Source organism: Pseudophryne corroboree, chromosome 7 (assembly GCF_028390025.1).
Source record: "Pseudophryne corroboree isolate aPseCor3 chromosome 7, aPseCor3.hap2, whole genome shotgun sequence".
In the NCBI taxonomy this organism is placed as follows: domain Eukaryota; kingdom Metazoa; phylum Chordata; class Amphibia; order Anura; family Myobatrachidae; genus Pseudophryne; species Pseudophryne corroboree.
Genome location: NC_086450.1, coordinates 3,184,178 through 3,211,816, shown reverse-complemented (window position 1 = coordinate 3,211,816; position 27,639 = coordinate 3,184,178). Strand labels below are relative to the sequence as shown.

Below are 27,639 nucleotides of genomic sequence, written 5' to 3'. Positions count from 1 at the left end.
CAGGTGCGTTACACAATAGCAGAGAGAGAGAGAGAACAGGGCCACACACAGGTGCGTTACACAATAGCAGAGAGAGAGAGAACAGGGCCACACACAGGTGCGTTACACAATAGCAGAGAGAGAGAACAGGGCCACACACAGGTGCGTTACACAATAGCAGAGAGAGAGAGAGAACAGGGCCACACACAGGTGCGTTACACAATAGCAGAGAGAGAGAGAGAACAGGGCCACACACAGGTGCGTTACACAATAGCAGAGAGAGAGAGAACAGGGCCACACACAGGTGCGTTACACAATAGCAGAGAGAGAGAGAACAGGGCCACACACAGGTGCGTTACACAATAGCAGAGAGAGAGAATAGGACCACACACAGGTGCGTTACACAATAGCAGAGAGAGAGAGAGAACAGGACCACACACAGGTGCGTTACACAATAGCAGAGAGAGAGAGAACAGGACCACACGCAGGTGCGTTACACAATAGCAGAGAGAGAGAGAGAGAGAGAGAACAGGACCACACACAGGTGCGTTACACAATAGCAGAGAGAGAGAACAGGACCACACACAGGTGCGTTACACAATAGCAGAGAGATAGATCAGGACCACACACAGGTGTGTCAAAGTCAGAAAAATATCACGATGCACACTGCCATATTTGCACCTCATACAGGTCCGCGCTGCGCATGCGTGCGCTCTCCCGTGCGTGCGCATACTCGCTGTTGCGGGCACCCGCGGGCGCGCGGTATGTGCATTTACGGTAGAGTTCATGTGTTCGTAGCATGCGACTCAATCGTTACATATTTCCACTATATAATGTATTTTGTAGATCATGGTCCCTTTGATAGATTCTGAAAGTTTGGTTAATGTAGAATGTTCATGGACAGAGAAATCCCTCTTTGTTTGATACGAAGGGTCAGACAGGAGTAATACTGTGGTGTTTAGTATCCATCGGAAGAGTATTTAATTAGCAATATTCCGGTGTTGGTTTGAAACAGATTAATCGCTCGTGCGAATAGTTATGGACATAAGAAGTTTATGTCCATTTACTATTATTTGCACTTACTTATCCATGCGGCGGGAAACCCAGTTTCCCACCCACCTGAGCAGTTGGAAATCGTCACAGCCCACCTGTATGAATCAACCTATGACCTTTTGTTATAATGCGAGGAGGAATTCCTGTGTCCAATGAACAATGAGATTGTAGGGACCATTGAATTGTATTGTGTGTGGGGCATAAATAGACAAGCCGATCACATCCAACTCACTCTTCAACGGTTCTCATTGCTGATAATCGGGAGCTGGATGTCCAGAGGCGCATGCGATCGTTCCCCTTTGTGCGTAAGTTTTCTCCGCAATCATATTGTCTTTCTTGTTATTATGGGCCATATCTCTCTCTCTCTCTCTTCTCCTCTTTCTCTCATTTTCCCTTAAACGTAATAGTATTATATTTACTGTGTAGTTATCTGGTTAGTTAGTCTATGTTATATTGTAGTGTATGACTTGTATTGTATTATTCTTTTTCTCAAGTATAACAATCATATAAGGCGTTAGACCCTAAGCCCGGTAGTTGTGTATTTATTATAGTGTTAAGTATTCACAGAGTGTCGGTGACGCTTAAACAGCTTTTAAGTTAATAAGGTTACACTGTGTTGCATCTACACCCTATCTCTGCACTAAGGTTTTACTGCATATTACATTGTTTATGGTTTAGATATAAAGGTTTAACATTGTGAGCGTCTGCGCCGCTGGTGATCTCCTCGTGGTCCCGAGCGTCCGCCACGCTATAGCGAACCATTACGTTAGTCAGCAGCCAATAGTGTGCCTGCCTGTGATCTCTTGGCCGTGAGCGAACGTGACGCTTGAGCGTCTCGACCTCGGCTAAGCGATTGCTACGCAACGTGCGTACCCTTACGGTACTCCATACGTCAATAGCGTACAGTGTTCTTAGGCCTCTTAAAGAGTTTTAAATAAGATAAATATTTAGCTTTATCAATTGGCGGCTCGTCCTGTCCTTCACATATCTCTGCTAGGTAATTTCAGCAGACATTATCCAGCAGCAAAGGGCGGGAGGTCATATTCCTCGTAGTGCTGTTTGGATAAGCGTCTGCTTCGCTTAGTAAAGGGTGCTGAAGGAATCCGGAACCGGAGGTAAGAACAACACGCTAGTGTCTTTTAAAACTGTTTATTTCTGTCTTGCGTACACACGCACATATCTGCATTTCTTTTTCATTCGTGTATTTTCATATCACTCTCCTGTTTGCCATTTTATAATTGATAAAACGTGCTAAGAGAGATTTGTCGCTATTTCATAGTTAAAGTGTAAATGTAATATATAAAGGGATAAAGTGTAAAGCCCACACGCAACTCTACCTAAGGTATAAGGAGAGATTGGTGTGTTGCGCGGTAGACGATCGAGGATCATCTACATTGATAAAACGTGTTAGTTGTGTTACGGTGGATATTTGCTTTGCGTACACGTGTCTCTAACAAAGGGTGAGACTCGCGTACGCAACTCAAAGGCCGACGCACGCAGCGTAAATTACGCAACGGAGCGTCCGGGTACGCCCACGTAACTCAAATCACACGATAGTGTTATTGCAACAGGCGGAAAGGTGGCAACGTGGTAAGTAGCGCAAGTCTATTTTAGTGTCCGAAATTTAGATTAACAGATCCTTCTCCAAATTCACAACACATCTGGTCTAAAGAAAATTTCTGCGCAGAAATAGAAATAGAAACAAAAGTGTACATGTGGTGAGTGAGTGTTTTGTATATATATAAGTTTATACAATTTTCCAGGTTGAACCACAAGAAGTCGAGTTCTCGCAGAGGTACATACATGTAAGTGACATGCATGGTGGCTAGGGAGGCATCTCTGGTTAAACATAAAATTTGAGCAGTAGAGTATAGTAGACCAGGAGGTCATACTACAGACCAGGAGGTCCAGGTACAGCAGACTAAGAAGTCTGCCATAAATAAGAGAAAAGGGCACAACCCAGGGGGTTGGTGCAAAACCCATATAGGCCAATAAAGCTCTGGCTGAAGGAATTCGCAGCCGAAATTTTCGATTCCACTGGTCGCTCAGCACATAAGATTAGTTGCTTATGTGCTGAACGATTGTACCGCACGTAATTGTGTACATTAGTTAATCTGACCAGTACCATTTGTGTACGAACCCGGTCATAAAACTATTTGTACACTCTGATGTGATTTGTAATTTTTTATTTTCTGAAGGGAAGTTCGCTGGTCACTCAGGAATTGTCCAACAACCAATAGTTACTGGAAAGAGTAAGTGTTCTGCGGATATCCCTCGCATGTTCCAGTAAATAGAGGTTCATAGGGGCCCTGGGTCGAGTACGCCAGCGCTAAGGCAGTGTGTAGGTCGTATTGGTCGGCGTGGGCGAGTGAGTGGGGTACTCGGTAAACCGCCACCGTCAGCCTATCGTGAACATTTTGGTTTTTGTAAGGGTTCGCTGAAGACCCTGATTGAAGGTCAGAGGTGGTGAAAGCAACGCCTGCAAGTTATGGGGGCCAATTGTTCAGGAAGGGGGCGATCAACCTCGGTTCGGGTTGATTCAGTAAACCGACCAGTCGGGTCGGCAAGGTACGTAATGTGTGAAAAATATGGTTCACATACAGAGGTTTTATGTGATGAATGGGAGAGAATGACAGTGCATGACGGGGAGAAATTCCCAAGAGTAGGTAGCTTTAGCCCAGAAGTGTTGCAAAATTTAAGGAGGAGGATATGTCTCATTAAATCAACAAAGAGACGAATCCAACATTATGATTATTTGCAGTTATGGCAACAGGAGGGTGAAATACAGAGAGGATTGGCTCTGGCGGCGGGATCTAATCCTATCAAGAAATTGATAGCGACGGCCCCGCCACCACCATACATATCAGGAGAGAAATTGGTTGCGGAGAATGACGCATTAGGGTGTAACAAACAAACACTTAGCAACTGTGTAAATGTTAATAAGTTAACAAATGCAAGTATTAACCCGTGCAAGTTGTACCCTGTTTTGAACTTTCCCCAGGAGTGTGATCAAGAGGACGAATCGGCAACAATATCGGCGCTCTCTCTAGCAGCCACCATAGCAGAGACAACAGTAGGCACGGCTCCACCCACGAGATTAGTAACAAAAGCCCCTAGCGGAGGGATAGGTGAGGTCGTATCTACAGGTAAGTACGGCACCATACACTACGCTGAAACCATTTCACCACAGGCTGTAGAACCTACACAGAGTGATGTTAGTAGACTTAATCCTGTTAGGGTAATAGCAGTGCCAAATGGGAAAACTGACACGACAGGAATCACACCTGTTAGGAACATTGCCATGTACAGCCCATTTTCCCGAATGGAATTAAGAACCATAGTGTCTGAATTCCCTGATCCTAGAAAAGATTTAGTTGCTAGCCAGAAATACATCAGAGACCTAGGAAACACTTTAGAGCCCAATAACAAAGACTGGCAGGTATTGCTGAGGGCATGTTTACCCTCCAATGTAGACGCAGCTCAATTTTTAGCTGACTGTGGATTAGATCAGGATGTACCGCTTACAGATGTGTACAACAAAGATAACGTAAAAAGAATAAGTTTACAGTTAAAGGAGTATTTTCCAGCGGTAGTTAAGTGGAACAAGATTTTCTCCATTAGACAGAAAGAGTCAGAAACTGCTGCAGAATATTTTCACAGGGCATTACTAGAAATGGCAAAATACACAGGTATAGAGGACATTAAAACAAACATAAACCATCGAGAAGTAGCAGTATCTGTACTAATGGATGGTTTAAAAGAGACATTAAATACAAGGGTACAGACCACGCAACCATGTTGGCGAGGTCTGTCGGTGGCTACTTTGAGAGAGGCTGCAATTGATCACGACCGGAATATCACCCGACACAGGGAGTCACAAGGTGATAAGTTAATGTCCGTAAGTATACAGGCCCTGACCACAAGGCAGCCTTTGTATAAATCACCAAACCCTGTGGGTAAGTCAAATGTGGTAACTTGTTTTTCTTGTCATAGACAGGGACACATGGCACGAGACTGTAGAGTGAAAAATTCACAAAACTCATATCAACCCCCTAGACAACGACACGACACACGACATTGGGAGCAGGGTCCGCAGAAACGGAGTTATGAGCCACATGCAGGGGAAACAAAAAGATACCCCCCGAACAGAGACTGGCAAACTCCTGGCAGTTCCCATTTAACCCCTTCACAAGTAGTTGCTGCCAGCGGGATTCAGGGAGGTCACCATACCCAATAGGGGTGTGGCCATACCTGTAATCTGCAGCCAGTAAAATTGATTGCAAATCTTGGAAGTGAACCCGAAATTGCAATCAATGTAGCTGGTAAATCATTAAACTTTCTTGTAGATACAGGGGCGGCCAAATCAGTGATAAATTCGACAGTGGGCATGAGAACCACTGGTAAGACAATTCCAGCCATGGGAGTAACGGGAGTAGTCCAGCACTACCCTGTTAGCAAACCAGCAGAGATTACAGTAGGGCCGTTACATACCAAGCATTCCTTTTTGCTGGCTGCATCGGCACCGACTAATCTCCTGGGAAGGGACTTATTGTGTAAAATGGGGTGCGTCATTTATTGTACTCCTGAGGGTGTATTCTTGGACATACCTGAGAATCACGCTCAGGAAGTGCGAGACATGTTAGACTCCCCATCAAAATTAATGTCACATACCATTATGACAAATAGGACTCCATCCCAAGTAGAAGAAATGACATCCCAGATACCAGAGTCACTTTGGACTAAAGACGGACAAGACACTGGATTGATGGCAAACGTAGCTCCAGTAGTTGTACAAGTAAAAGATGGTAGGATAGCTCCAAAAATCCCACAGTACCCTCTGAAGCCAGAGGTGGAGTTAGGAGTTTACCCAGTAATAGAGCGCTTGCTACAACAGGGCATTCTGGTAAGAACGTCCAGCACTGCCAATAGTCCCATCTTCCCTGTGAAAAAGAGTGGGGGGAGGGGTTACCGGCTAGTGCAGGATCTAAGGGGGATTAACAAAATAGTTGAGAGTCAGTTCCCCGTAGTGCCAAATCCAGCTGTCATCCTTATGCAAATCCCTCCCACTGCGAAATTTTTCACTGTTATTGACCTCTGCTCCGCTTTCTTTTCGGTACCTCTGCACCCTGACAGCCAATATTTGTTTGCATTCACATACAGAGGAGTCCAATACACATGGACTCGATTACCACAAGGTTTCATAGACAGTCCAAGTATATTTTCCCAGGCTTTGCATGATTGTTTACAGTCTTTCCAACCAGAGAGTGGATCAGTATTAATACAGTACGTGGATGATCTACTACTGTGTTCTGATTCACTGGAAGCATCCCTGAAGGATACGAAACAGCTCCTGTTTCATCTTTCAGACACAGGACACAAGGTTTCCAAAGACAAGTTGCAATTATGCCAAACTAAGGTAAAATACTTGGGACACTGTTTAACACAAGGACTGAGACACCTGACCGCTGATAGAATTCAAGCAATTAGAGACATGACTCTGCCACAAACCCAGCAACAGATCAGAACATTTTTAGGAATGTGTGGGTATTGCCGTAACTGGATCCCAGGATTTTCCATTCTAGCATTACCTTTGCAGGAGATGGTTTCCTCAAACAAACCTGATCGGATTTCGCATACAGACGAGTCCGAGATGGCATTTGAGAGACTTAAACAGTGCCTAACGCAGGCACCAGCATTAGGAATGCCAGACTATGGGAAACCGTTTGAGCTGTACGGAACAGAAAGTGCTGGTTGCGCGGCAGGCGTCTTAACCCAAAAGCACGGTGATGCCAGCAGGCCAGTAGCATACTACAGCGCTCAGCTAGACACGGTAGCGCGATCCCTCCCCACATGCTTGCGAAGCGTTGCTGCGATAGCATTGCTAGTAACGAAAAGCGAAGATGTAGTGCTAGGTCACAACCTCACAATTCATACACCACACGCAGTGTCAGCCTTGCTAAATTCTGCCCAAACCAGGCACGTCTCTTTAGCGCGGTTTACAAGATGGGAATTGGCACTAATGGCCCCCGTAAACATCACCATAAGGAGATGCAGTGCATTAAATCCTGCAACATATCTCCCAGGTGTGCCTGGACAGGCACAAAGGGTGGAGGATGAGAGTGGTGGGGAAGGAGAATTTAATACAAAGGAGGACACACATGATTGTATGGAATATTTGACCCAAAATTTTACCGCAAGGCCTGACATCAGTGACAACCCACTGGAAGATGTAGATCTAACTTTCTACACGGACGGTAGTTGTCACAGACAGTCAGACTCGGGAGACTTGTGTACTGGATACGCAGTCGTAGATGACCAAGGCACCATAGAAGCGGAACCGCTAGGCCCACCTCACTCAGCCCAGGTTGCTGAACTGGTCGCCCTAACCAGAGCATGTGAATTGGCTAAGGGCAAATCAGCCAATATCTACACCGACTCTAGATACGCATTCGGGGTAGTCCATGATTTCGGAGCCCTATGGCGCCTCAGAAATTTCATGACGGCAGCTGGTACACCGGTAGCGCATGCAGCTCACATCAAAAGGCTTCTAACAGCGATACAGGAACCCGACAGAGTGGCTGTTATCAAGTGTAAAGCACACACATATAGCCAAGACCCAGTATCACTTGGTAACAGCCGAGCAGACGAAGCAGCTAAGTTAGCAGCTGGGACCCCCAGACAGACAGACACCACACAACTGATGGTATTTAATACCATCAACACACAGAAGTTGTGTGAGATGCAAAATTTGTGTTCCACACAGGAAAAGGCAGTCTGGAAGGCAAAGGGATATGGCCAGGAGTCCTCAGGACTCTGGACGGATGGACAAGGTAAACCGGTGGCCCCCAGAGCATATCTTCCATGTTTAGCTGAGGCAGCTCACGGGCTGACTCATCTGGGCAAGGAAGGGATGTGCAAGTTGGTAAGAGCATATTGGTGCGCCCCAGGATTTTCATCTCATGCAAGTAAGAGAGCAATGTCATGCCTTACATGCTTGAGAAAGAATATCGGAAAGGCAATACCAACAGAACCATCTCATATCCCACCTACAGGCGGTCCTTTTCAGGTAATACAGATTGACTTTATTCAATTACCCCCTTGTCGAAATTTGAAATATGTACTTGTTTGTATAGATGTATTCTCAAATTGGGTCGAAGCATTTCCTGCGGCCACAAATACCGCTATGTTTACTGCTAAGAAAATTGTGCAGGAATTTGTATGTAGATATGGTATCCCTAGAATAATTGAAAGTGACAGGGGTACCCATTTTACAGGTGATGTCTTTCAAGGAATGTGTAAGTTGATGGGAATTGATAGCAAGCTGCACACTCCATACCGTCCACAGGCGAGTGCGAAGGTGGAAAGAGTGAACAGCACTATTAAAAATAAACTGAGCAAAGTTATGGCAGAAACAGGATTGACATGGCCAGAAGCTCTACCCATTGTACTGTACAGCATCAGAACCACTCCCAGGTCCCCTCTTAATCTGTCTCCCTTTGAAATCTTGTTTGGTCGACAACCGCATGTTATGATTAACCCTCAGGATGATTTGAAGTGTAACAATGAAGTGACTGTAAAGTACTTGATTAACATGAGTAAACAGCTAAGGAATCAAAATGATAATTTGAAGTTGGTGATTCCTGATTTACCAGATAGTAATTGTCATGACATTGAACCTGGGGATTATGTAATGATACGGAATTTTCTACGCTCAGGTTGCCTTATTGACAGATGGGAAGGACCATACCAAGTCTTATTGACTAGCACTACAGCATTGAAAGTTGCCGAGAGAGAGACTTGGGTTCATTCGTCCCATTGTAAGAAGGTTGCTGATCCAGAGAGGTCCCGTGATAAGGAACAGACGGTAGAGGAAGTTGTATCACTGGAGTGTCTGTTCCAGGAGGACTGAGGCGGCACCTGAGCATTGAGAATCACAAGATCAAAAGCAGTTGTCGATTCCCTGTTCCCTTTTATTGTTTTTCTCCACTTCCCATCCCCCCTCCCTCAAATTATTTTTCCCCCTTCTCATTCTTCTTCGTTTCCTCCTATAAGATGGACTTGCCCCAAGAGACTGTGATCCGGATTTTCCTGTTGACCATGATGTTGACCAGAGCAGTCTGTTCCGGCGAGAGTACCATGGAGGTCGAGAGAGGTTCTGGAATGGGTTCTGATGACAGAGATGGAGGCGTAGTTTTCCCGAGAACAACATAATCAACAAGCAAAGGCGAGTATCAGAAAACGATCCGATAGCATTGACCATAGAAGGAATTGTGAAGGATTGTTAGCTGAAGAAAACTGTATCTGTAGGCTCTGTGACAATGTAGTTGAGGATGGGTGCATCAAGAAATGCCAATCCAGTTTTAATATCCACATGGACCGGCATCCCTTGAGTGACTATCACTCCTTAGTGGGTAGTGTGCTAAATCAAACAGATTGTTGGGTATGCTCTCAAGTACCTCAAGGTCATAGCAAATCAGGACTAGTACCATTTCCTTTAACGATAGGGGAGGTACTTGAGCTAAGTGGTGGGAGGCCGGTGGACAGGAGGTTTAATATCTCCAGTCCTCCTAGTTTGAAGCTCCACCAATATCATGTGGATAGATCCCTCATATGTTTTAACATTTCCAATCCCCGAAAGCCGGGAAATTGGGAAGTGTCATGGAGTAACCAAACCATGACCTTTTCATATAGAGCAGATAGAATGCCGACAGATACAGAGCTTATACGCCACATAGCCAGTAGAGGAAAATCTTTCCGATATAGGTATACCCTAGGAAATAGGATTACGAGAGTTGGAGATGTATCACCAGGATACTGTGCACATATCGTACAAGCTGATACGTGTACTAGACAGATGGGAGAATTAGGGTTAGGAGATTTCACATGGAAGATGTGTAATATGGTTATGTCCTACTCCGTCTCATATGTTCTCCCCGATGATGCATATTTCATATGCGGGAGGAAGGCGTATAAGTGGCTTGCCCCAAACTCTGAAGGATTGTGTTATATTGGAAAAGTATTGCCTGAAGTAATGACTGTATCACATGCCAAAATGAAAGATATACACCGTGTTGCCCAAGCTCCTTATACTCACACTCATTACGAGCACGTAGTTAAACGGCACCTGATAGAAAGAACAGAGCATCCGGCCTCTGACATGATCCATGAATCCACCGGGATTCAGTTTCTAATCGCGTTAGACATCACTCGCACCGCCAGAGGAGTGTTGAATTATAAATACATATCTGCGCTCGCAAATTTGTTAGACAATATCACAGAAATGTATGATGACACGTTTAGGTATACTGGAAGAGAACTTCAAGCTTATAAAACAGAACTGGTTCAGCATAGAATGATTCTCAATTATCTCACGGCAGTAACAGGTGGATATTGTGTCACACTGGCAACGCAGTACGGCGTGAAATGTTGCACATATATTACAAATAGTACCGAGGACCCGGTCGAGGTCATAGACCAAAAGATGGACGATATTCTCCAACTGAAGTGGGAATTTCGCAGGAGACACAATCTCACTCTTGCTGCTGTAGGTAATGAGCTGACTGGTTGGGTGTCATGGTTGAACCCGCGAAATTGGTTCTCTGGTTTAGGAGAATGGGCTCAAGGAGTCATAATGGATGTTGGGAAGTTTCTCCTATGTATCTTAGGTGTTATCATAACGATTGGCTTGATATTTAGATGCGGTCAGGCTTTAATGAAGTGCAAACGAGGTACTAGGGTGATGAGTTTAAGGAGTGAGGAAATTGTAATTCCAATGGATTTGATTTATGACCCAACTGTAGAAACAATGATGTGATGAAAATGCGATTTCTACGGTCCGTTTCTTTCACCTGTTTTTCCGGTTTCTCCAAGGTAACAAGACCTACGTTTGACGAGGAATTTGATGATCCTGTATACAGACAACTGATGGATTAAAGAAGAAGTTTTGACAACCTTATACACAGATATTTGATGAACTTTGCCATAGACCCCCAGTTTCCCTAGAAATTTTAAAATTACGCTAGCCCAACACTTTTGTAAGTCTATGGACATTGACAAAGCTTTTTGCCCACACGCCTTTTGGCAAAAGCACAAAGAAGACTGCATTCAACAGACACCGAACAAGACTTCAACCGACAAATGTTCATTTACCTGACATAGAATACCACTGCATTTACCGTAATTATGTCTTTTCTTCATCTCTACAACCTTCAGGTAATTACACACATAGTCGATAGGGAATACAGGCACAGATATCAGCAATCACATATTCCACCATTCATGTATCATCAACTAAAATGTGCTCCCCATTTTGTTACAACCACAGCCGAAAAGAGCTCGGTAAAGTTTGACAGCCCATCCACAGACCCGTACCACGGGATAAGAAGGAATTCAAATGTATACTTCGCAATGCCTCGAAGCTTGATTTAAAACACGTACGGCACGATGATACATGACCCCCAAACACGGATTCATACACACATGCTTCTGCTATCTCACTAGGTCATACCCTTTTCCTACCTTCTCCTCTCCTCCCCTACCCAACCATGTAAATGTATTAACCCCTGACATATATTTTTCTCTTTTTGAAATGTTTTAGGAAGTGGCAGTTATTGTTGACTGCCAAAGGGTGGACTGTCAAAGTCAGAAAAATATCACGATGCACACTGCCATATTTGCACCTCATACAGGTCCGCGCTGCGCATGCGTGCGCTCTCCCGTGCGTGCGCATACTCGCTGTTGCGGGCACCCGCGGGCGCGCGGTATGTGCATTTACGGTAGAGTTCATGTGTTCGTAGCGTGCGACTCAATCGTTACATATTTCCACTATATAATGTATTTTGTAGATCATGGTCCCTTTGATAGATTCTGAAAGTTTGGTTAATGTAGCATGTTCATGGACAGAGAAATCCCTCTTTGTTTGATACGAAGGGTCAGACAGGAGTAATACTGTGGTGTTTAGTATCCACCGGAAGAGTATTTAATTAGCAATATTCCGGTGTTGGTTTGAAACAGATTAATCGCTCGTGCGAATAGTTATGGACATAAGAAGTTTATGTCCATTTACTATTATTTGCACTTACTTATCCATGCGGCGGGAAACCCAGTTTCCCACCCACCTGAGCAGTTGGAAATCGTCACAGCCCACCTGTATGAATCAACCTATGACCTTTTGTTATAATGCGAGGAGGAATTCCTGTGTCCAATGAACAATGAGATTGTAGGGACCATTGAATTGTATTGTGTGTGGGGCATAAATAGACAAGCCGATCACATCCAACTCACTCTTCAACGGTTCTCATTGCTGATAATCGGGAGCTGGATGTCCAGAGGCGCATGCGATCGTTCCCCTTTGTGCGTAAGTTTTCTCCGCAATCATATTGTCTTTCTTGTTATTATGGGCCATATCTCTCTCTCTCTCTCTTCTCCTCTTTCTCTCATTTTCCCTTAAACGTAATAGTATTATATTTACTGTGTAGTTATCTGGTTAGTTAGTCTATGTTATATTGTAGTGTATGACTTGTATTGTATTATTCTTTTTCTCAAGTATAACAATCATATAAGGCGTTAGACCCTAAGCCCGGTAGTTGTGTATTTATTATAGTGTTAAGTATTCACAGAGTGTCGGTGACGCTTAAACAGCTTTTAAGTTAATAAGGTTACACTGTGTTGCATCTACACCCTATCTCTGCACTAAGGTTTTACTGCATATTACATTGTTTATGGTTTAGATATAAAGGTTTAACATTGTGAGCGTCTGCGCCGCTGGTGATCTCCTCGTGGTCCCGAGCGTCCGCCACGCTATAGCGAACCATTACGTTAGTCAGCAGCCAATAGTGTGCCTGCCTGTGATCTCTTGGCCGTGAGCGAACGTGACGCTTGAGCGTCTCGACCTCGGCTAAGCGATTGCTACGCAACGTGCGTACCCTTACGGTACTCCATACGTCAATAGCGTACAGTGTTCTTAGGCCTCTTAAAGAGTTTTAAATAAGATAAATATTTAGCTTTATCAGGTGCATTACACAAAAGCAGAGAGAGAGAACAGGACCACACACAGGTGCGTTACACAATAGCAGAGAGAAAGAGAGAACAGGACCACACGCAGGTGCATTACACAATAGCAGAGAGAGAGAGAGAGAACAGGACCACACACAGGTGCGTTACACAATAGCAGAGAGAGAGAGAGAACAGGGCCACACACAGGTGCGTTACACAATAGCAGAGAGAGAGAGAACAGGGCCACACGCAGGTGCATTACACAATAGCAGAGAGAGAGAACAGGGCCACACACAGGTGCGTAACACAATAGCAGAGAGAGAGAGAACAGGGCCACACACAGGTGCGTTACACAATAGCAGAGAGAGAGAGAGAGAACAGGACCACACGCAGGTGCGTTACACAATAGCAGAGAGAAAGAGAGAACAGGGCCACACACAGGTGCGTTACACAATAGCAGAGAGAGAGAGAGAGAACAGGACCACACGCAGGTGCGTTACACAATAGCAGAGAGAGAGAGAGAGAGAGAGAGAGAGAACAGGGCCACACACAGGTGCGTTACACAATAGCAGAGAGAGAGAGAGAACAGGACCACACACAGGTGCGTTACACAATAGCAGAGAGAGAGAACAGGGCCACACGCAGGTGCATTACACAATAGCAGAGAGAGAGAGAGAGAACAGGACCACGCGCAGGTGCGTTACACAATAGCAGAGAGAGAGAGAGAACAGGACCACACGCAGGTGCGTTACACAATAGCAGAGAGAGAGAGAGAGAGAGAGAGAGAGAACAGGGCCACACACAGGTGCGCTACACAATAGCAGAGAGAGAGAGAGAGAACAGGACCACACACAGGTGCGTTACACAATAGCAGAGAGAGAGAGAGAGAACAGGGCCACACACAGGTGCGTTACACAATAGCAGAGAGAGAGAGAGAGAACAGGACCACACGCAGGTGCGTTACACAATAGCAGAGAGAGAGAGAGAGAACAGGGCCACACACAGGTGCGTTACACAATAGCAGAGAGAGAGAGAGAGAACAGGACCACACGCAGGTGCGTTACACAATAGCAGAGAGAGAGAGAGAACAGGACCACACACAGGTGCGTTACACAATAGCAGAGAGAGAGAACAGGGCCACACACAGGTGCGTTACACAATAGCAGAGAGAGAGAGAGAACAGGACCACACACAGGTGCGTTACGCAATAGCAGAGAGAGAGAGAGAGAAAAGGGCCACACGCAGGTGCGTTACACAATAGCAGAGAGAGAGAGAGAGAGAGAGAGAACAGGACCACACGCAGGTGCGTTACACAATAGCAGAGAGAGAGAGAACAGGACCACACGCAGGTGCGTTACACAATAGCAGAGAGAGAACAGGACCACACACAGGTGCGTTACACAATAGCAGAGAGAGAGAGAACAGGGCCACACACAGGTGCATTACACAATAGCAGAGAGAGAGAGAGAACAGGACCACACGCAGGTGCGTTACACAATAGCAGAGAGAGAACAGGACCACACACAGGTGCGTTACACAATAGCAGAGAGAGAGAGAACAGGACCACACGCAGGTGCGTTACACAATAGCAGAGAGAGAGAGAGAGAACAGGGCCACACACAGGTGCGTTACACAATAGCAGAGAGAGAGAGAACAGGACCACACACAGGTGCATTACACAATAGCAGAGAGAGAGAGAGAACAGGACCACACACAGGTGCGTTACACAATAGCAGAGAGAGAGAGAGAGAGAGAGAGAGAGAACAGGACCACACGCAGGTGCGTTACACAACAGCAGAGAGAGAGAACAGGGCCACACACAGGTGCGTTACGCAATAGCAGAGAGAGAGAGAGAGAAAAGGGCCACACGCAGGTGCGTTACACAATAGCAGAGAGAGAGAGAGAGAGAACAGGACCACACGCAGGTGCGTTACACAATAGCAGAGAGAGAGAGAACAGGACCACACGTAGGTGCGTTACACAATAGCAGAGAGAGAGAGAGAACAGGACCACACACAGGTGCGTTACACAATAGCAGAGAGAGAGAGAGAACAGGGCCACACACAGGTGCATTACACAATAGCAGAGAGAGAGAGAGAACAGGACCACACGCAGGTGCGTTACACAATAGCAGAGAGAGAGAGAGAGAACATGGCCACACACAGGTGCGTTACACAATAGCAGAGAGAGAGAGAACAGGGCCACACACAGGTGCGTTACACAATAGCAGAGAGAGAGAGAGAGAACAGGGCCACACACAGGTGCGTTACACAATAGCAGAGAGAGAGAGAATAGGACCACACACAGGTGCGTTACACAATAGCAGAGAGAGAGAGAACAGGACCACACACAGGTGCGTTACACAATAGCAGAGAGAGAGAGAGAGAGAACAGGACCACACGCAGGTGCATTACACAATAGCAGATAGAGAGAACAGGACCACACGCAGGTGCATTACACAATAGCAGAGAGAGAGAACAGGACCACACGCAGGTGCGTTACACAATAGCAGAGACAGAGAGAGAGAACAGGGCCACACACAGGTGCGTTACACAATAGCAGAGAGAGAGAGAACAGGGCCACACACAGGTGCGTTACACAATAGCAGAGAGAGAGAGAGAGAATAGGACCACACACACAGGTGCGTTACACAATAGCAGAGAGAGAGAGAGAGAACAGGACCACACACAGGTGCGTTACACAATAGCAGAGAGAGAGAGAGAGAGAACAGGACCACACACAGGTGCGTTACACAATAGCAGAGAGAGAGAACAGGACCACACACAGGTGCGTTACACAATAGCAGAGAGATAGATCAGGACCACACACAGGTGCATTACACAATAGCAGAGAGAGAGAGAGAGAACAGGACCACACGCAGGTGCATTACACAATAGCAGAGAGAGAGAACAGGACCACACACAGGTGCGTTACACAATAGCAGAGAGAGAGAGAGAACAGGGCCACACACAGGTGCGTTACACAATAGCAGAGAGAGAGAACAGGGCCACACACAGGTGCGTTACACAATAGCAGAGAGAGAGAGAGAGAGAGAGAGAACAGGACCACACACAGGTGCGTTACACAATAGCAGAGAGAGAGAGAGAACAGGACCACACGCAGGTGCATTACACAATAGCAGAGAGAGAGAATAGGACCACACACAGGTGCGTTACACAATAGCAGAGAGAGAGAGAACAGGACCACACACAGGTGCGTTACACAATAGCAGAGAGAGAGAGAGAGAACAGGACCACACGCAGGTGCATTACACAATAGCAGATAGAGAGAACAGGACCACACGCAGGTGCATTACACAATAGCAGAGAGAGAGAACAGGACCACACGCAGGTGCGTTACACAATAGCAGAGAGAGAGAGAGAGAACAGGGCCACACACAGGTGCGTTACACAATAGCAGAGAGAGAGAGAGAGAGAGAGAGAACAGGACCACACGCAGGTGCGTTACACAATAGCAGAGAGAGAGAGAGAACAGGGCCACACACAGGTGCGTTACACAATAGCAGAGAGAGAGAGAGAACAGGGCCACACGCAGGTGCGTTACACAATAGCAGAGAGAGAGAACAGGGCCACACACAGGTGCGTTACACAATAGCAGAGAGAGAGAGAACAGGGCCACACACAGGTGCGTTACACAATAGCAGAGAGAGAGAGAGAACAGGACCACACGCAGGTGCGTTACACAATAGCAGAGAGAGAGAGAGAGAGAACAGGACCACACACAGGTGCGTTACACAATAGCAGAGAGAGAGAGAGAGAACAGGACCACACGCAGGTGCGTTACACAGTAGCAGAGAGAGAGAGAGAACAGGACCACACACAGGTGCGTTACACAGCAGCAGAGAGAGAGAGAACAGGGCCACACGAAGGGGCGTTACACAGTAGCAGAGAGAGAGAACAGGACCACACACAGGTGCATTACACAATAGCAGAGAGAGAGAGAGAACAGGACCACACACAGGTGCGTTACACAATAGCAGAGAGAGAGAACAGGGCCACACACAGGTGCGTTACACAATAGCAGAGAGAGAGAGAGAACAGGGCCACACACAGGTGCGTTACACAATAGCAGAGAGAGAGAGAGAGAACAGGACCACACGCAGGTGCGTTACACAATAGCAGAGAGAGAGAGAGAGAGAACAGGACCACACACAGGTGCGTTACACAATAGCAGAGAGAGAGAGAGAGAGAGAGAGAGAGAGAGAGAGAACAGGGCCACACACAGGTGCGTTACACAATAGCAGAGAGAGAGAGAGAGAGAACAGGACCACTCACAGGTGCGTTACACAATAGCAGAAAGAGAGAGAGAGAGAGAACAGGGCCACACACAGGTGCGTTACACAATAGCAGAGAGAGAGAGAGAACAGGACCACACAAGGGTGCGTTACACAATAGCAGAGAGAGAGAGAGAACAGGGCCACACGCAGGTGCGTTACACAATAGCAGAGAGAGAGAGAGAACAGGACCACACACAGGTGCGTTACACAATAGCAGAGAGAGAGAGAGAGAGAGAGAACAGGACCACACACAGGTGCGTTACACAATAGCAGAAAGAGAGAGAGAGAGAGAGAACAGGGCCACACACAGGTGCGTTACACAATAGCAGAGAGAGAGAGAGAACAGGACCACACACAGGTGCGTTACACAATAGCAGAGAGAGAGAGAGAACAGGGCCACACGCAGGTACGTTACACAATAGCAGAGAGAGAGAGAGAACAGGACCACACGCAGGTGCGTTACACAATAGCAGAGAGAGAGAGAGAACAGGACCACACACAGGTGCGTTACAGAATAGCAGAGAGAGAGAGAGAACAGGGCCACACACAGGTACGTTACACAATAGCAGAGAGAGAGAGAGAACAGGACCACACACAGGTGCGTTACACAATAGCAGAGAGAGAGAGAGAACAGGGCCACACGCAGGTACGTTACACAATAGCAGAGAGAGAGAGAGAACAGGACCACACACAGGTGCGTTACACAATAGCAGAGAGAGAGAGAGAACAGGGCCACACGCAGGTACGTTACACAATAGCAGAGAGAGAGAGAGAACAGGACCACACACAGGTGCGTTACACAATAGCAGAGAGAGAGAGAACAGGACCACACACAGGTGCGTTACACAATAGCAGAGAGAGAGAGAGAACAGGGCCACACACTGGTGCGTTACACAATAGCAGAGAGAGAGAGAGAGAACAGGGCCACACGCAGGTACGTTACACAATAGCAGAGAGAGAGAGAGAGAGAGAGAACAGGGCCACACACAGGTGCGTTACACAATAGCAGAGAGAGAGAGAGAACAGGACCACACACAGGTGCGTTACACAATAGCAGAGAGAGAGAGAGAACAGGGCCACACGCAGGTGCGTTACACAATAGCAGAGAGAGAGAGAGAACAGGGCCACACACAGGTGCGTTACACAATAGCAGAGAGAGAGAGAGAGAACAGGGCCACACGCAGGTACGTTACACAATAGCAGAGAGAGAGAGAACAGGGCCACACACAGGTGCGTTACACAATAGCAGAGAGAGAGAGAGAACAGGGCCACACACAGGTGCGTTACAGAATAGCAGAGAGAGAGAGAGAGAACAGGGCCACACACAGGTGCGTTACAGAATAGCAGAGAGAGAGAGAGAGAACAGGGCCACACACACAGGTGCGTTACACAATAGCAGAGAGAGAGAGAGAGAACAGGGCCACACACAGGTGCGTTACAGAATAGCAGAGAGAGAGAGAGAGAACAGGACCACACACAGGTGCGTTACACAATAGCAGAGAGAGAGAGAGAACAGGGCCACACACACAGGTGCGTTACACAATAGCAGAGAGAGAGAGAGAACAGGGCCACACACACAGGTGCGTTACACAATAGCAGAGAGAGAGAGAGAACAGGGCCACACACAGGTGCGTTACAGAATAGCAGAGAGAGAGAGAGAGAGAACAGGGCCACACACAGGTGCGTTACAGAATAGCAGAGAGAGAGAGAGAGAACAGGACCACACGCACAGGTGCGTTACACAATAGCAGAGAGAGAGAGAGAACAGGACCACACGCAGGTGCGTTACACAGTAGCAGAGAGAGAGAGAGAGAGAGAGAGAGAACAGGGCCACACACAGGTGCGTTACACAATAGCAGAGAGAGAGAGAACAGGACCACACACAGGTGCGTTACACAGTAGCAGAGAGAGAGAGAGAGAGAACAGGGCCACACACAGGTGCGTTACACAATAGCAGAGAGAGAGAACAGGGCCACACACAGGTGCGTTACACAATAGCAGAGAGAGAGAGAACAGGACCACACACAGGTGCGTTACACAGTAGCAGAGAGAGAGAGAGAGAACAGGGCCACACACAGGTGCGTTACAGAATAGCAGAGAGAGAGAGAGAACAGGGCCACACACAGGTGCGTTACACAATAGCAGAGAGAGAGAACAGGGCCACACACAGGTGCGTTACACAATAGCAGAGAGAGAGAGAACAGGACCACACACAGGTGCGTTACACAGTAGCAGAGAGAGAGAGAGAGAACAGGGCCACACACAGGTGCGTTACAGAATAGCAGAGAGAGAGAGAGAACAGGACCACACACAGGTGCGTTACACAATAGCAGAGAGAGAGAACAGGACCACACACAGGTGCGTTACACAGTAGCAGAGAGAGAGAGAGAGAACAGGGCCACACACAGGTGCGTTACACAATAGCAGAGAGAGAGAGAGAACAGGACCACACACAGGTGCGTTACACAGTAGCAGAGAGAGAGAGAGAGAACAGGGCCACACACAGGTGCGTTACACAATAGCAGAGAGAGAGAGAGAACAGGGCCACACACAGGTGCGTTACACAATAGCAGAGAGAGAGAACAGGGCCACACACAGGTGCGTTACACAATAGCAGAGAGAGAGAGAACAGGACACACACAGGTGCGTTACACAGTAGCAGAGAGAGAGAGAGAGAGAGAGAGAGAGAAAGAACAGGACCACACACAGGTGCGTTACACAATAGCAGAGAGAGAGAGAGAACAGGGCCACACACAGGTGCGTTACACAATAGCAGAGAGAGAGAGAACAGGACCACACACAGGTGCGTTACACAATAACAGAGAGAGAGAGAACAGGACCACACACAGGTGCGTTACACAGTAGCAGAGAGAGAGAGAGAGAGAGAACAGGGCCACACACAGGTGCGTTACACAATAGCAGAGAGAGAGAGAACAGGGCCACACACAGGTGCGTTACACAATAGCAGAGAGAGAGAGAACAGGACCACACACAGGTGCGTTACACAGTAGCAGAGAGAGAGAGAGAGAACAGGGCCACACACAGGTGCGTTACACAATAGCAGAGAGAGAGAGAACAGGACCACACACAGGTGCGTTACACAGTAGCAGAGAGAGAGAGAGAGAACACAGGGCCACACACAGGTGCATTACACAATAGCAGAGAGAGAGAGAGAACAGGACCACACACAGGTGCGTTACACAATAGCAGAGAGAGAGAGAGAACAGGGCCACACACAGGTGCGTTACACAATAGCAGAGAGAGAGAGAACAGGACCACACACAGGTGCGTTACACAATAGCAGAGAGAGAGAGAGAGAACAGGACCACACACAGGTGCGTTACACAATAGCAGAGAGAGAGAACAGGACCACACGCAGGTGCGTTACACAATAGCAGAGAGAGAGAGAGAACAGGGCCACACACAGGTGCGTTACACAATAGCAGAGAGAGAGAGAGAGAGAGAACAGGACCACACACAGGTGCGTTACACAATAGCAGAGAGAGAGAGAGAGAACAGGACCACACACAGGTGCGTTACACAATAGCAGAGAGAGAGAGAACAGGACCACACACAGGTGCGTTACACAATAGCAGAGAGAGAGAGAGAACAGTACCACACACAGGTGCGTTACACAATAGCAGAGAGAGAGAGAACAGGACCACACACAGGTGCGTTACACAATAGCAGAGAGAGAGAGAGAGAGAACAGGACCACACACAGGTGCGTTACACAATAGCAGAGAGAGAGAGAGAACAGGGCCACACACAGGTGCGTTACACAATAGCAGAGAGAGAGAGAGAGAACAGGACCACACACAGGTGCGTTACACAATAGCAGAGAGAGAGAGAGAACAGGACCACACACAGGTGCGTTACACAATAGCAGAGAGAGAGAGAACAGTACCACACACAGGTGCGTTACACAATAGCAGAGAGAGAGAGAGAACAGTACCACACACAGGTGCGTTACATAATAGCAGAGAGAGAGAGAACAGGACCACACACAGGTGCGTTACACAGTAGCAGAGAGAGAGAGAACAGGACCACACACAGGTGCGTTACACAGTAGCAGAGAGAGAGAGAACAGGGCCACACACAGGTGCGTTACACAATAGCAGAGAGAGAGAGAGAGAACAGGACCACACACAGGTGCGTTACACAATAGCAGAGAGAGAGAGAGAGAGAGAGAACAGGACCACACACAGGTGCATTACACAATAGCAGAGAGAGAGAGAGAGAGAGAACAGGACCACACGCAGGGGCGTTACACTATAGGAGATAGATTACCTTTTATCTGGATCCTGCTGTAGACAGATCTCCACCAGGTTCTGCAGGGCGGATGAGAATTTCCGTGGGGAGGGAGTTCTCAGCCGGTCGCTAGTCATGGTATGCGTCATACTTGCAGCGACCACACTCTCTCCAATACCGGAATCTACGCCAGAACGGGAAATCTTCATGGGCGATTCATCGCTTGGAAAGGTGTTACCATACAGAGGATTCTGAGGGGGACCTTTCAGCTTCTGTAGCAGCATCTGATAGCATCACACAACAATGTATTGTATACTCCCAGACCACAACAGCAAACACAGCAGATGTGAGGGTGTACCAGTATTATAGGTGGGCGTAGGGGAAGTGTGAGGGTGTACCAGTATTATAGGTAGGAGTAGGGGAGGTGTGAGGGTGTACCAGTGTGAGTAGTACAGGTGGGAGTAGGGGAGGTGTGAGGGTGTACCAGTGTGAGTAGTACAGGTGGGAGTAGGGGAGGTGTGAGGGTGTACCAGTGTGAGTAGTACAGGTGGGAGTAGGGGAGGTGTGAGGGTGTACCAGTGTGAGTAGTACAGGTGGGAGTAGGGGAGGTGTGAGGGTGTACCAGTGTGAGTAGTACAGGTGGGAGTAGGGGAGGTGTGAGGGTGTACCAGTGTGAGTAGTACAGGTGGGAGTAGGGGAGGTGTAAGGGTGTACCAGTGTGAGTAGTACAGGTGGGAGTAGTACAGGTGGGAGTAGGGGAGGTGTGAGGGTGTACCAGTGTGAGTAGTATAGGTGGGAGTAGGGGAGGTGTGAGAGTGTACCAGTGTGAGTAGTATAGGTGGGAGTAGGGGAGGTGTGAGAGTGTACCAGTGTGAGTAGTACAGGTAGAAGTAGGGGAGGTGTGAGGGTGTACCAGTGTGAGTAGTATAGGTGGGAGTAGGGGAGGTGTGATAGTGTACCAGTGTGAGTAGTACAGGTGGGAGTAGGAGAGGTGTGAGGGTGTACCAGTGTGAGTAGTACAGGTGGGAGTAGGATAGGTGTGGAGGTGTACCAGTGTGAGTAGTACAGGTGGGAGTAGGGGAGGTGTGAGGGTGTACCAGTGTGAGTAGTACAGGTGGGAGTAGGGGAGGTGTGAGGGTGTACCAGTGTGAGTAGTATAGGTGGGAGTAGGGGAGGTGTGAGAGTGTACCAGTGTGAGTAGTATAGGTGGGAGTAGGGGAGGTGTGAGAGTGTACCAGTGTGAGTAGTACAGGTAGGAGTAGGGGAGGTGTGAGGGTGTACCAGTGTGAGTAGTATAGGTGGGAGTAGGGGAGGTGTGAGAGTGTACCAGTGTGAGTAGTACAGGTGGGAGTAGGATAGGTGTGAGGGTGTACCAGTGTGAGTAGTACAGGTGGGAGTAGGATAGGTGTGGAGGTGTACCAGTGTGAGTAGTACAGGTGGGAGTAGGGGAGGTGTGAGGGTGTACCAGTGTGAGTAGTACAGGTGGGAGTAGGGGAGGTGTGAGGGTGTACCAGTGTGAGTAGTACAGGTGGGAGTAGGGGAGGTGTGAGGGTGTACCAGTGTAAGTAGTACAGGTGGGAGTAGGGGAGGTGTGAGGGTGTACCAGTGTGAGTAGTACAGGTGGGAGTAGGGGAGGTGTGAGGGTGTACCAGTGTGAGTAGTACAGGTGGGAGTAGGGGAGGTGTGAGGGTGTACCAGTGTGAGTAGTACAGGTGGGAGTAGGGGAGGTGTGAGGGTGTACCAGTGTGAGTGGTACAGGTGGGAGTAGGGGAGGTGTGAGGGTGTACCAGTGTGAGTGGTACAGGTGGGAGTAGGGGAGGTGTGAGGGTGTACCAGTGCGAGTGGTACAGGTGGGAGTAGGGGAGGTGTGAGGGTGTACCAGTGCGAGTAGTACAGGTGGGAGTAGGAGAGGTGTGAGGGTGTACCAGTGTGAGTGGTACAGGTGGGAGTAGGGGAGGTGTGAGGGTGTACCAGTGTGAGTGGTACAGGTGGGAGTAGGGGAGGTGTGAGGGTGTACCAGTGCGAGTAGTACAGGTGGGAGTAGGGGAGGTGTGAGGGTGTACCAGTGCGAGTAGTACAGGTGGGAGTAGGAGAGGTGTGAGGGTGTACCAGTGTGAGTGGTACAGGTGGGAGTAGGGGAGGTGTGAGGGTGTACCAGGGTGAGTGGTACAGGTAGGAGTAGGGGAGGTGTGAGGGTGTACCAGGATGAGTGGTACAGGTGGGAGAAGGGGAGGTGTGAGGGTGTACCAGTGTGAGTAGTACAGGTGGGAGTAGGGGAGGTGTGAGGGTGTACCAGTGCGAGTAGTACAGGTGGGAGTAGGGGAAGTGTGAGGGTGTACCAGTGTGAGTAGTACAGGTGGGAGTAGGGGAGGTGTGAGGGTGTACCAGTGCGAGTAGTACAGGTGGGAGTAGGGGAGGTGTGAGGGTGTACCAGTGCGAGTAGTACAGGTGGGAGTAGGGGAGGTGTGAGGGTGTACCAGTGTGAGTAGTACAGGTGGGAGTAGGGGAGGTGTGAGGGGGTACCAGTGGGAGTAGTACACGTGGGAGTAGGGGTGGTGTGAGTAGTACAGGTGGGAGTAGGGGAGGTGTGAGTAGTACAGGTGGGAGTAGGGGAGGTGTGAGTAGTACAGGTGGGAGTAAGGGAGGTGTGAGTAGTACAGGTAGGAGTAGGGGTGGTGTGAGTAGTACAGGTGGTAGTAGGGGTGGTGTGAGTAGTACAGGTGTGAGTAGTACAGGAGGAAGTAGGGTAGGTGTGAGGGTATACCAGTGTGAGTGGTACAGGTGGTAGTAGGAGAGGTTTGGGGGTATACCAGTGTGAGTACCCCCTCTGAGTGTCCCTCACAGTGAGTGTATATAAGCAGTAATCACCACCAGAGAAGCTCAGAGCAGCAGACACTCACCTGAGTGCGGTGCATGTCTGTGAATGGTACTCGCCCCGTAGCTAATTCACAGGCAGTGATTCCAAGGCTGTAGATGTCTGACTTCACATTGTACCCATGGAGATCCTTAGTAAGGGAGACAACACGTTATTGGTACAGCCACATACGTCGTCGTTCACACTCATATTACTGGTACACGCTGACCGACAGACCATCTACATCGGCAGCTTTATTCTCACAATGTAGCTCTGAGCTAGGACATGCCCCTCGCACACCTAAGTCTCTGCACATGTTACATCTGCCCCTGAAGTGCAGCATGGTGTTACCCAGGTGCTCAGTTACTGGCTGCTCTGCATGTAACCCACACATGCTGGGCTTTATTCTCCCACTGCAATGTAGCTCTGAGCTAGGACACACCCCTCCCACACCTAACTCTCTGCACATGTTACATCTGCCCCCTGCAGAGCAGCATGGAGATTTTTTTTTTGCTGTACTGCCACCTCAGAGTCAGGCTCTTGGTTAGGCGTTATGTGACCAGGCAGCGCACACATTGCAGTGGGAAACTGATGGGAAGCAGACAGTGGTAGGACATGCAGGACACTCCTGATTTTTGGGAAGAGGCGTTAGTCATAGGACTACTGAAGCCTGTAGGGCAGCCGGCTGGGTGGGAGAACTGCAGCACAGAAACATAAGAGGAACTCTGGACTTTATATCTGAGTACGGCACGCCGCATTGTGTTACCCTAGCAGCGCTACGTAGCTTCTTTCCTTCCCCTTCTTCATGAGGATTAGGGGAGAGATGTACACACTGACCGCGTTCTGTCCCCGTGTCCTCCCACACGCCGTCTGCTCTCTCCTATCACCAGGCAATACTATGCACACTACAAGCCAATCACCATGTTTACGTGCCATCCCATAGCAGAGACTAGGACTCTGCGCTAAGAGTGGGTAACGGGGACGGTACTGACCTGTCTCAGGAGCTCAGGACTCAGCCACGGAAGCCCTGCGGTGCTGAACTGAGGGAAGTCATAGGCCACCTTGGCTCTCTCACTGCTCCTCACCGTACTGTACAGATGGCCAAGTGCAGACAGTGAGACCAGACCTTCCCCGGAGACCAGGATGTGGCTGCCCTTCACACTTCTGCAACATATAATAAGAGGATTATTATACATTCCATAGAGCCGCCCCTACTACACCCCGCTGCCGGGAACTACAGCTACGGCTCACCCTCAGGACAGGATCCAGAGGAACAAGGAGGATGAAGATAACAAGGGCCTAATACAACAGCAAACAGGAAAAGTCTGGAAGAGCCGAGTGTACGGTGGGCGCCCAGTGTCCATCCATGAACACAAATAGAGGCATTTAGTATACCTATACCCTCTTTTCATCCTATTGGGGGGCACTCCGGACGTCCCAAAGCTGCTTCTGTGGTGGAGGATGTGCAAAACACCTTCCTTCCGGAACTCGCTGCCCTAGATACAAACGCAGGAACCCTGTAGTTGTGGGCCCTAAACAGCCGCTTAGCCGAGGCTACCTGTTGTGGCCCTATACAGCTACACAGCCGAGCCTACCTGCTGTGGCCCTACACAGCCGTGCCTACCTGCTGTGGCCCTATACAGCTACACAGCCAAGCCTACCTGCTGTGGCCCTATACAGCCGAGCCTACCTGCTGTGGCCCTATGCAGCTACACAGCCGAGCCTACCTGCTGTGGACCTACACAGCCGAGCCTACCTGCTGTGGCCCTATACAGCTACACAGCCGAGCCTACCTGCTGTGGCCCTATACAGCCGAGCCTACCTGCTGTGGCCCTATGCAGCCGAGCCTACCTGCTGTGGCCCTATGCAGCTGCACAGCCGAGCCTACCTGCTGTGGACCTACACAGCCGAGCCTACCTGCTGTGGCCCTATACAGCTACACAGCCAAGCCTACCTGCTGTGGCCCTATACAGCCGAGCCTACCTGCTGTGGCCCTATGCAGCCGAGCCTACCTGCTGTTGCCCTATGCAGCTGCACAGCCGAGCCTACCTGCTGTGGCCCTATACAGCTGCAAAGCCGAGCCTACCTGCTGTGGCCCTATACAGCTGCACAGCCGAGCCTACCTGCTGTGGCCCTATGCAGATGCACAGCCGAGCCTACCTGCTGTGGCCCTATGCAGCTGCACAGCCGAGCCTACCTGCTGTGGCCCTATGCAGCTGCACAGCCGAGCCTACCTGCTGTGGTCCTATGCAGCTGCACAGCCGAGCCTACCTGCTGTGGCCCTATACAGCTGCACAGCCGAGCCTACCTGCTGTGGCCCTATACAGCTGCACAGCCGAGCCTACCTGCTGTGGCTCTATGCAGCTGCACAGCCGAGCCTACCTGCTGTGGCCCTATGCAGCTGCACAGCCGAGCCTACCTGCTGTGGCCCTATGCAGCCGAGCCTTCCTGCTGTGGCCCTATGCAGCTGCACAGCCGAGCCTACCTGCTGTGGACCTACACAGCCGAGCCTACCTGCTGTGGCCCTATACAGCTACACAGCCAAGCCTACCTGCTGTGGCCCTATACAGCCGAGCCTACCTGCTGTGGCCCTATGCAGCCGAGCCTACCTGCTGTGGCCCTATGCAGATGCACAGCCGAGCCTACCTGCTGTGGCCCTATGCAGCTGCACAGCCGAGCCTACCTGCTGTGGCCATATGCAGCCGAGCCTACCTGCTGTGGCCCTATGCAGCTGCACAGCCGAGCCTACCTGCTGTGGACCTACACAGCCGAGCCTACCTGCTGTGGCCCTATACAGCTACACAGCCAAGCCTACCTGCTGTGGCCCTATACAGCCGAGCCTACCTGCTGTGGCCCTATGCAGCCGAGCCTACCTGCTGTGGCCCTATGCAGCTGCACAGCCGAGCCTACCTGCTGTGGCCCTATACAGCTGCACAGCCGAGCCTACCTGCTGTGGCCCTATGCAGCTGCACAGCCGAGCCTACCTGCTGTGGCCCTATGCAGCTGCACAGCCGAGCCTACCTGCTGTGGCCCTATACAGCTGCACAGCAGAGCCTACCTGCTGTGGCCCTATACAGCTGCACAGCCGAGCCTACCTGCTGTGGCCCTATGCAGCTGCACAGCCGAGCCTACCTGCTGTGGCCCTATGCAGCTGCACAGCCGAGCCTACCTGCTGTGGCCCTATGCAGCTGCACAGCTGAGCCTACCTGCTG

General features: G+C 49.1%; 1 protein-coding gene across 4 annotated transcripts in view; it reads right to left on the bottom strand.

The window, feature by feature from the left end:
- The window catches only part of STRADB (STE20 related adaptor beta), a 185,093-nt gene that overhangs the window by 128,691 nt on the left and 28,763 nt on the right, over positions 1 to 27,639 (bottom strand). For all 4 annotated transcript variants that reach the window (XM_063932599.1, XM_063932601.1, XM_063932602.1 and 1 more), the window contains 3 exons: positions 25,420 to 25,591; positions 24,474 to 24,578; positions 21,613 to 21,857 (listed from right to left, as the gene is read on the bottom strand). In XM_063932599.1, the coding sequence (XP_063788669.1) occupies positions 21,613 to 21,857; positions 24,474 to 24,578; positions 25,420 to 25,591 (522 nt within the window). The remainder of the gene's footprint in view (positions 1 to 21,612; positions 21,858 to 24,473; positions 24,579 to 25,419; positions 25,592 to 27,639) is intronic.